This window comes from Entelurus aequoreus, linkage group LG11 (assembly GCF_033978785.1).
Source record: "Entelurus aequoreus isolate RoL-2023_Sb linkage group LG11, RoL_Eaeq_v1.1, whole genome shotgun sequence".
Taxonomy (NCBI): Eukaryota; Metazoa; Chordata; class Actinopteri; order Syngnathiformes; family Syngnathidae; genus Entelurus; species Entelurus aequoreus.
In genome coordinates this window covers 4,603,245-4,614,950 of record NC_084741.1, presented here as the reverse complement: position 1 = coordinate 4,614,950, position 11,706 = coordinate 4,603,245, and the positions used below count along the sequence as shown (strand labels likewise).

Here is an 11,706-nt window from a genome sequence, read left to right as displayed (position 1 = left end):
TTTCAGTAGGCCTTTAAGGGAAATTGTTCCACACAGTAGCTTCGTTACAAAGGATTTACCATGAATTGATTAACGTGGACCCCGAATTAAACAAGTTGAAAAACGTATTCGGGTGTTACCATTTAGTGGTCAATTGTACAGAATATGTACTGTACTGTGCAATCTACTAATACAAGTCTCAATCAATCAATCAATCAATGGAAAGTGTAAGGATAATGCAGGTATAAAGTAGACTAAAACCTGCATTATCCTTTCCATCCTTACACTTTCCATCCTTTGCGAGATCTAACAAGACTGAATGATGTTTCTGTCGGAATGTACATTCTTTAGGAGCGCTCCTGGCGCGTCTACGTTCCTCCCCGCTGGGGGAGGCGGTGTGGATGCTCGCAGCCGAATCGGAACCCTCCCCAGCCGGATTAAGTGAGTTGTGATAAGCTGCTCGGTGGATCCATCAAAGGCATCGGAGCAGCCCACTGGATCGTCGAGTAAAAAGAGGGAGGACTGGATGTCGTACAATACGCTTTCCTTTTCCGCTCTCTCGCTACCTGAGCTGTGTGCTCCTCCACATCCAGGCGGACCTCCGCGGCACAGACGGCAGGAGAGAGCCGAGCGAGGCACGGCGTCAGCGGGGAGAAGCAGCAGCAGAGTTCCTCCTTTTTCTTCTTCGGACTAAAATCAGTGGAGGCGCCTTTTTTTATTCTTATGTCGGGGATTTGTTCCGCCTAAATCTATCGGATAACTTGGCGTTTTTTTTTTTTTTACTCCCCGTACATGACACCAGGCTATCGGCTTCTCGCGGCGCGTTGACGCCGGCGAAAAGGCTGCGGCGGCGGCTTGGCGAACAGCAACGAGTCGCCCTCCTTCTGGAGCTCGGATGGTGCGGAGGATTAAGCCAAGGGGGGGATTGTTTGTTCATGACGGCCGTGCGTGTGCACCATGCACCGGCACACAACTTTGCACCGTGACACGTCTCCATTAAAAGAGCCAAAGAACGCACCCAGAAGCCGGGCGGCATGCACCACGGGCGGCGCAGACCTCTGATGTCACACGGTGCAAACAGAGCCCAAGGCGGCGGGGTTGTGTTGCCAGATCATTACTGACAGACTGTGCTAATGCTACTTTAATCTTCAATATTTAAAGTGTCGCTTTTAGGCCTACGACGGATAAAACGAGGACGCTTTGTTGTTGAAAAGGGAAACGTTGCCAGCAGTGGACGATAAGCCAGAAGTTCCTGATGGTGTTCCGGAAGTTGCCAGGTGTGTCCGCGTCAGGTATGGGACTCCGCCTGTCCCAGAAGTTCGTCTTCCTGCTCTTCCTCTCCGGCCTGGTCACCCTCTGTTTCGGGGCGCTCTTCTTCCTGCCGGACTCGGTGCGACTGAAGCGGATCTTCCTATCCAAGACGGAGAGCCAGCCGGCGACGGTGCGGTCGGGCTCGGAGAACGACGTCCGGGAACACCTGAAGCGGCCCGGGGAACAGGAGCACCCGCGAGGGGTGACTTCCGCCAGGGAGAGCCGGGGCGGAGGTGGCGGCGTCGTCGGGCCGAAAGTCGGTCTCGGCCGGAAGAAAGCTGCTCCTTACGAGGAGCGCCTGGCCACTGGGAAGGCTCAGGAGGTTCGGACCTTACCCGGGTCCAACACGGAGGCGGAGAGAGCCACGCCGTCACAACACGTTGCCAGCTCCGAGGTTTTCAGCCACCAGAAGTTCAAGGGGTGCCTGCTGAAGCCCACGCTGGGGAGCGATGGCGGCAAACCCAAGGACCCCACCACGGACCAACGGCGGGAGAAGGTCAAAGAGGTGAGGAAGGAGGTTTAAGATATTTGTTATCAATTGTCCTTAATGCTGTTAATAATATATTTGATCACTTTACCGAATGTCAAAACAAAGTAACACAGAAGTCATTAGAGATTCCCATCAACAAGTCTGATTTGTTTGTGTTGTTCCCTGCTGTCAACTGGGAGAAAGAAAAGCAGCTTTTTTCATAACTGCTTTAAACATCCTGTTGCACGACTTTGACAACTGGAACGTCTCGCTTGCAGAAATGCGGACCCTGGTCTGCTTGTAGCTCTTGGGCCGTACTTATCAAGCTTCTTAGAGTGCCATTTTACACTTAAGTCCTTAGAATTTGCGAAATGTAGTCCTACTCTCAAACTTAAGAATAAAAGCTTTTTATCAACGTTCTTAAGTCTAAGAATCACTCCTACTCTCCACGAAATTTAAGAGACCTTCAGAGGTGTCTTAAGTGGTTAGGAGTTGCCAGCAGGGGATGGCACTGAGGCGAGAGAGACGTGCGCGAACGTTCAGGGAACGGAACAATGTTGTTGTTTTTTTTGATGACGAGCAGCTGATCAAACGGTATCGTTTAGACAGAGCGGATATTATTTTTGTCACAGATTTAATACTTTTCGATTCCTTGTTGATTTCTGCATGTGGCTGCAGTGGGCTAGTATATATAGAGCCACCCACACCAGTTTCAAATTAGTTGCCTAATTAATGAATTGGAAAGAACATGTTATGAGAGTAGCGTATGTGTGTGGCCGTGAGGTGAGTGACGTCAGTGAGTGTGTGGGCGAGAGAAGAGAGGGAGCGGTAGCGTGAGTGCCGGCGGGACTAGTTTGTTTTGTATTATTTTGTAGTTTGTCAAAATATACACTCCCATTGTCCACTTAAATATTTCCAAGATATTTCTTTATTCTTAGACAACGGATTCCCTTCCGTGATTGGTCATTTCTATGGACACAGAAATGACGTCACCTAAAATTCCGTTTACGGCACATAGTAATGTCGTAATTCAGCTCTGAGTGTGACACTTAAGATTCAGTCCTACACTTCGCTGAAAGTGTGAGTAAGACGCTTGATAACTAACTTTTAAGTGCAGCTTTCAGCGAAGAATTTATTTACTCTTAAGTCAACTCTTAGCAGACTTCTTAGGAGTAATTCTAAGAAGCTTGATAAGTACGGCCCCTTATCTTTTCTAAAAGTCTTAGATAACGCAGACAAGTACCGCCATAATGACCGACTTTGAAATACAGTAGCGTAGTAGGCCCAAGTATTCATTTAAAACAAGGCAGAGGTTTTATTTAACAAGTATATTTAATATTTTGAGGGCAGCACGGTGGTCAGGGGTTAGTTTGATTGATTGAGACTTTTATTAGTAGGTTGCACAGTGAAGTACATATTCCGTACAATTGACCACTAAATGGTAACACCCGGATACATTTTTCAACTTGTTTAAGTCGGGGTCCACTTAAATTGATTCATGATACAGATATATACTATCATATATACTATCATCATAATACAGTCATCACACAAGATAATCACATTGAATTATTTACATTATTTACAATCAGGGGTGTGGAGGGGTAGGATATGGACAGCAAGTAGTGGACATAGAGAGAGAGAGAGAGATCAGAAGGCATAAGAAAAAGTATCTGAATTTGATTGTTTACATTTGATTATTAGCAATCCGGAGAGGGTGTTAGTTTCGGGTTGTAGCTGCCTGGAGGTGAACTTTTATTGCGGTTTTGAAGGAGGATAGAGATGCCCTTTCTTTTATACCTGTTGGGAGCGCATTCCACATTGATGTGGCATAGAACGAGAATGAGTTAAGACCTTTGTTAGTTCGGAATCTGGGTTTAATGTGGTTAGTGGAGCTCCCCCTGGCGGTCATTTACGTTAAGGAAGTAGTTTGACATGTACTTCGGTATCAGGGAGGTGTAGCGGATTTTATAGACTAGGCTCAGTGCAAGTTGTTTAACTCTGTCCTCCACCTTGAGCCAGCCCACTTTGGAGAAGTGGGTAGGAGTGAGGTGGGATCTGGGGTGGAGGTCTAGAAGTAACCTGACTAGCTTGTTCTGAGATGTTTGGAGTTTAGATTTGAGGGTTTTGGAGGTGCTAGGGTACCAGGAGGTGCATGCGTAATCGAAAAAGGGTTGAACGAGAGTTCCCGCCAGAATCCTCAAGGTGCTTTTGTTGACCAGAGAGGAGATTCTGTAGAGAAATCTCGTTCGTTGGTTAACCTTTCTGATTACCTTGGTTGCCATTTTATCACAGGAAAGGTTAGCCTCTAGAATGGAACCTAGGTAGGTGACCTCATCTTTCCTGGTGATAACAATGTCACCCACTTTTATGGTGAAGTCATTGACTTTCTTAAGTTTGATGTGGGACCCAAACAGGATGGATTCCGTTTTACCCAAGTGTATGGATAGCTTGTTGTCAGCGAGCCAGGTGCAAGTTCCACCGAGCTCAGCACTGAGGATTTTATCCACCCGTGACTTGTCCTTATCGGATACCAGCAGGGCAGAGTCATCCGCAAACAAAAACAATTCAATGTGCATGTGCCATTACAATACGAAGGTCCTGAGTTCAATCCCAGGCTCGGGATCTTTCTGTGTGGAGTTTGCATGTTCTCCCCGTGACGGCGTGGGTTCCCTTCGGGTACTCCGGCTTCCTCCCACCTCCAAAGACATGCACCTGGGGATAGGCCCCTCCCACCTCCAAAGACATGCACCTGGGGATAGGTTGATTGGCAACCCTAAATTGGCCTTAGTGTGTGAATGTGAGTGTGAATGTTGTCTGTCTATCTGTGTTGGCCCTGCGATGAGGTGGCGACTTGTCCAGGGTGTACCCCGCCTTCCGCCCGAATGCAGCTGAGATAGGCTCCAGCATCCCCCGCCACCCTGAAAGGGACAAGCGGCAGAAAACAGATGGATAGATGGATTTAATAGTTTGGACACTGTAACGTTACGCACAGTTTGAACAGTAACACTGTCTTTAAATATAGGAAAATAAAACACCGTGCTTAAATAATGCATCAAATCCTTGGTGTACCACTAGATGGAGCCTGTGTACCTATCACAGTCTTAAATTACGCTCATGTTTTTGAACTGTATTAAATCAGATTGCTGCCGATTCCGATACAATCATCCATGAGTGAGATCGACCGATACTGATCACATGGACCTATTCTGCGAAACCAGCTTTCTTACCTATTGGTACTTGTTTTTGTGTATTTGGGTTCTGCATAAAGTCCCGAAAATGTGAACTCAAACCATGGAGGCATGGCAGAGATATTTATAAAACAATCTTGCCTTCCTTCATACTTTCGCCAAATGAGCCGTTTGGAATTTTCCCCAATTGTGATGTCAGCGGATGTATCCATATGTGGTAGACATTTACATGAAGTGCTTTGTGCGAGTCCGCCATTGTAGTCACTAAGTTCCTTCTTTTTCTTCATCCTCTTGTTGTGGGGCAGACTGGCTCATACATGCACATGCTTCCTCTACTGTTGCCATTTCTGATACAAAGTAGCATACAGTTCAAACTAGGGGTGCAGATAAAAAATGATTCATATTCATATTCGAATAAAATAGATTTAAAAATAACTACATTTTCAAATCAGAATCAGAATCAGAAGAACTTTACCAATCCCCGAGGGGAAATTAAGATTTTCCGCACAATGCCATTCAAGATCAGACAAACATTACAGGGAGACAGAACAGGATCTCTAACAAGTCTGCCAATTTTCGGCGCCTGTTAAAACAGGTAAACGCTGGGGGGGAAAAAAAAAAAATCAGTCTAAGCCTGGGCCCAAGGAAAAACAAACATCATAGCCATAGCACACATAAACATGTGTGTAAGAGGGAAACATGGAAGAACACAAAGGACATTCAATACATTAAAAGAGCAGAGCTGATGCAACCAGCTGCCACTCCAGCAGTGCCACTTCTACATACAGCTACAAAAGTAAAAAAAAAATAATTAACCAATAGTATATATTGTGCACTGGCTAAGGCTAATCTTTAGCGTGTATATGGCAAATCCAATGCAAATTAGCATTGAGCTAGCACATTTTGATAAGTAGAGTAGTTTTGATCGCCTTCTTCTTTACCTTGTTGTCAGGAAAATTGCAACACTACTTAGAGCAGGGGTTCTTAACCTTTTTGACCTCGGGGCCCAACTTTTCCACTACACAAGGGCCCACTTAAATATTTACACTGATTTAGTAATCTTACTCTAGATTTTAGTGGTATTCAAAATTATATCTAACCTACTTACAGTTTACAACCTTGTCAAATAATATAAAACCCTCTGCTAATCCCAAACTTGATTGTTATTTAACCATAAACTTTAGTACTTTCAAACATACTACATAAGGAGGGAGTTATAAATAAGTTATGTTGTGCTTAAATAAACTAAATTAATACAATTCAAGTGCAAATGTATGGAGTCCCTAAAGCAGGGGTGGGCAATTAATTTTTACCGGGGGCCGCATGAGCAACCCGAGCACTGCTGGAGGGCCACATAAACAATATTTCAATTACATTTTTCTCAATATTATTTTTGATATATACCGTAAGATAAATAATAATACTAATAATAATAATACTTTCATTTAATCTAACTTAACTTTATACCAAAAGCACTGCTTTGGAAATCATTTGTACCCCTTTTAGAGATCACATTTAGTTCCCCTTAAACATCCTCATGTTGCACAATGAAATGTAAGCATAGGATGAAGTGTGCATTCCTGTAACTTTCTCTAGTAACAGCATTCCATGATTAATATAAATAAATTAACATTAATAATAAATGACAGTAAAATAAGCACACGTATGACTGAGGAGTCATAGTGTAACTTTGTGTGGTGTTTGAGTTGTCCGACTTTTTGTGTGGCCATAAACGCACCAGTGGCTTAGTGGTATGCGTGTTGGGGACAGATGACAAGTTGGTCTTGGCCTGGTTTGTACAGCAGAAAATGACTAATTTTTTGAGTTAGAAGTGTTTTACTCATGTTTTTGGTGTGGTTATGGCCGAATATAAACAGTTTTGCTCAATAAAGTGATCGATATAATTCCTGTCCTCGAAGCATCTCGATAGACGTTACAATAATTGAACGGTGTTCAATTGAACGGTGTTGACAAACACCGTTAGGGCCGCTTGTTGTCACTGTCACTCAAAGTTGCATTGCAAAATTACACAGAATAAATGTGTTTATTTTGTTTTGAATTCAGATGGGATTCGATTTGGTGCGCGGCATATATTTGCTGTGTGCAGAGGACGCTTGAGCAGTGCGCAATCGCGCAGGCGCGCACCTTAGAGGGAACGTTGCTTGGCAGTCCATGTCTTGTTGAAAACACGCCATTCGTCATCAACTTTTCTCTTTTTAGCGTCTCGGGTGTAAACCGTGCATCACTTGTCGCTGTGCACCTTCACTCACAGGTTACACACGGACATACGCCCATACGTAACACTTTTCAAAATAAAAGCAGCGCAGTTGTATTGCGCGCACGACATGGATGTTTTTTCAACTTTATTTTGTAATTTGTGATTGCAGCTGTTCACATTCACTGAAATCACGCACGCGCATACGTCCACACGGAAGTAATACAAATAACGCTTTTCAAAACAAAAGCAGCACCGTTGTATTGCACACTCGACATGGATACTTTTTCAAATTTATTTTGTATTTTATGATTGGCCTCACGCGGGCCGGACAGGGACGCACAGGGACGCACAAAGGGCCGGATGTGGCCCGCGGGCCGCAGAATGCCCAGGTCTGCCCTAAAGGGACATGGGGGAAAATAAATTTGTAATAATTTTTTTTTTTTTTTTTTTTTAAGACATGTATCTCGTGCGCATGAGATACATGTCTAAAAAAACCAAATAATTATACATTTTTTAAATTAATTTTTTTATAACTTTATAAAAAAGTTACATGTCTAAAAAAAATAAAATCCAAATAAAAATTATAAAAAAAAAAAATTCCCCCATGTCCCTTTAGGGGCTCCGTACAAATGAAAGTCCACCTTAACCACTTTAGTCATCATTTTTGCGTTTCAGAAACTTCTCTATTACTTTAGTGCCAGACTTCTTCTGTTTGTTTGAGGTTGTCATTACTGCCACAAGTGGTGGGAAAGTGTATTACAACTAAGTACCACTGCGGCCCACACAGACCACAGCCACATTTTTTGGACGGCCCCGTGGCCCAACGATGGGATGTACAAGTCAAAGGGTTGCACCTTAAAATGTGGCTGTGCAAAGTACCTAGAATAGTACCGTGAGGGACACCGCTTGTTATTGTTTCTTGGAAAGGCTACAAATGATTGGGTAGTGTGGATTTAACCCTCATTGTCAGATTTGGACCCCCACTTTACCTGCAGTCCTTCACATCTGCACCCACTCTCGACTTGAGGAGGCGAAGGGTGGGTTGCCATTGACCGCCTCCTCCTCCTCCTGATGACTTCCAGCCTCGTGGCATGGAGAACATCCCATCCTCCTGCTCTCCCTGACACCCTCTCACTGCGCTCACATGCCTGCCATAGCCGGCGGGGACGGGCGGCTCGATAACGGAGGTGTCAGCGGACGGCGAGGTTCCGGCCCGCGACTCCCCCTCCCCCATTCTCGCGTGCGCTGACCTCTCGGTGACTGCTTGCCTGTCTCGCATCAAAAGTCCGCGTGACTTTGCCCGTTATAAGCTGAGCTCGGCAAAAGTTGTCCATTGGAGCTTGTGGTGCGGTCATCTGAGGCCAAGAGCTTGCCGGTTATACGTCTTTTTTTTTTTTTTTGCCCGCTTCCACGGCGTCGGATTTTGATTTATTTTTGCGCAAACGATTCACCCGCCAATTCGTTCACCTTCACAGTTCTCCAGTTTCTTTTTCTCTCTTTCGGCGCTCAGCATGATGTCATTGCGGGAAATTCTGATGCAGTCGGCAACTTTTAACGTGAGCCTTACTTAGCAAACACTGTAAATGCTTCAGATTACATCTTCGTTTAATTATTTGCATTTTTTCTCTGAAAGTGGGTCGTCGATTATTGGGTCAAAAACACTAGCATTAACAGCTGTGGCTGTGGGCAACCTACTGATTTAGTTGTTCTCCACACAAGAGCTGCATTTGTAATAGGCATGGTCTTTACTTAGAATAGAATACAAAGTACTTTATTGATCCCTGGGGGAAATTCAGCACCACAGTTCGCTCACAATAAACAATAAACACTTAAGTATTTTTTACATGTGAAAAATATAAATACAGTCTATTATACAGCATTATTCACATGTGAATAATATAAATACATTTTATTATACAGCATTATTCACATGTGAATAATATAAATACAGTCTATTATACAGCATTATACACATGTGAATAACATAAATACAGTCTATTATACAGCATTATTCACATGTGAATAACATAAATACAGTCTATTATACAACATTATTCACATGTGAATAACATAAATACAGTCTTATATACAGCATTATTCACATGTGAATAACATAAATACAGTCTTTTATACAGCATTATTCACATGTGAATAACATAAATACAGTCTATTATACACAATTATTCACATGTGAATAACATAAATACAGTCTTATATACAGAATTATTCACATGTGAATAACATAAATACAGTCTATTATACAGCATTATTCACATGTGAATAACATAAATACAGTCTATTATACAACATTATTCACATGTGAATAACATACATACAGTCTATTATACAGCATTATTCACATGTGAATAACATAAATACAGTCTATTATACAGAATTATACACATGTGAATAACATAGATACAGTCTATTATACAGCATTATTCACATGTGAATAACATAAATACAGTCTATTATACAACATTATTCACATGTGAATAACATAAATACAGTCTATTATACAGCATTATTCACATGTGAATAACATAAATACAGTCTTATATACAGAATTATTCACATGTGAATAACATAAATACAGTCTATTATACAGCATTATTCACATGTGAATAACATAAATACAGTCTATTATACAACATTATTCACATGTGAATAACATACATACAGTCTATTATACAGCATTATTCACACGTGAATAACATAAATACAATCTATTATACAACATTATTCACATGTGAATAACATAAATACAGTCTATTATACAGCATTATTCACATGTGAATAACATAAATACAGTCTATTATACAACATTATTCACATGTGAATAACATAAATACAGTCTATTATACAGCATTATTCACGTGTGAATAACATTAATACAGTCTATTATACAGCATTATTCACATGTGAATAATATAAATACATTATACATTTACAGTGCATGTACAGTCAAAAGGAACATATGCATTATTCAGTCTGATGGCTTTCGACTTAGCAGCTTTATGTACCTTTGCAGTAAAGGTGGGAATCTTTGGGCACCTTACGATTCAGGCGCCACAATTTGATTATATATACATCTGTAATTATTACAGATGGGGGAAATAATACATTTTTAGATGCATCGCAATTCGGACATGGACGATTACAAAATTGATTAGTAAAAGTCAATAATCGATTTATTTATTGTAAATAAAGTAATGCAGACAGTTGTAAAATGTGGCTGACTGCAGCGAGCCACCTCACCAACCAGCTCCTTTATTTTAGGGCCCTTATGTTCCAGTTTTTGCACACATTTCCCTTCATTTAATACATGTGGGAATACATTTTTTTTCTTATTACATATGCACTCTTTTCAAAAGTTGCAAGAGATAAACGCTTATTAAGTGAAACGAAAAGAAATGTAAAACTGCATTAATATAAATAAATTAAAGATGCATCAATAATTGATTTTTAATCGAATCGTAGCGCCTGAATCGTAATTAAATTGTGAGGTGCCCAAAGATTATATTGTATCAGGGTTGTACGGTATACAGACACTAATAAAGTACAGCTGTACTAAAGAATTTAAAAAATGTGCTGTACTGCCTTTAAAAAAATATGAGCAGAGACACATGTGAGTCAACACACACACAGTACTTACATGCGGAAACAGTGTGGAGACAGAGGAGGGAGAATGGACGCATTTTGGCTTAAACACTAACAATTAAGGTCAAGCTATAAACACTGAAGCTCCGCTTTGTAAGCGGTGCTTTAAAACACAGCGAGCTCGCGGCTAACGTCCCTCCACAGTGTTTTAGCTACTTCCGAATCACTAATACTCGCCTCCAGGGCGACAAATAATCTGCGTTCTTACAAATATCATCCCTGCAGCCTCACTACACACGGTAGGAGGATACGTTAGCCAACAGCAAGTCAGCGCTCCTGAATGTAAACACATGGGTGGATCGATACAAATATCGACTGTGGATACCAAGTACAAAAGCCGTATATAGTCGATACTACAATGATTACAAAATGAATAATGTGGAAAAGGGGCTATTTTTGTTACAGTTGAATATGTATGTATAAAAAAAAATGTCTAAAATGTTAGCGTCAATGCCGCATTTTAGGACCGTGTGTATTATTTTTATTAACATACGTAAATATGGATCTGCCCCATTTTAATCACGATTGATCGGAGAATCGATCATTTTTCCCACCTCTACTCTGCATGCGCTCTAATGCTATTCAGCTCACAAATGTAAAAAAAAATGGTGATACTGTTGTTTACAATGAACTCGTCGGTGCTATTGGTTCTGTTGTTGTCGTGTTGTGCAATGTACTTGTTAATAAATAGGGATGGAACAATATCAAAATACCACAGTATTAGGGCCAAGGTATAATATTATCAGAATCAGAATAGTTTTTATTGCCATTGTTTAAGAACGGGTTCACAAACTAGGAATTTTTCTTGGTGCAATCGTGCAACATAAAAACACATATAACACAGAATAGGTGCTGACACTCGTGATATCGCCCTGTCT

General features: G+C 41.6%; 1 protein-coding gene across 1 annotated transcript in view; it reads left to right on the top strand.

The window, feature by feature from the left end:
• The first annotated feature begins 439 nt into the window (after window positions 1–439).
• LOC133659704 (mannosyl-oligosaccharide 1,2-alpha-mannosidase IA) overlaps window positions 440–11,706 on the top strand; it is a 506,348-nt gene continuing 495,081 nt past the window's right edge. Inside the window, exon 1 of the mRNA XM_062062309.1 lies at window positions 440–1,795. Within this exon, the coding sequence (XP_061918293.1) occupies window positions 1,235–1,795 (561 nt within the window). The 5' untranslated portion in view covers window positions 440–1,234. The remainder of the gene's footprint in view (window positions 1,796–11,706) is intronic.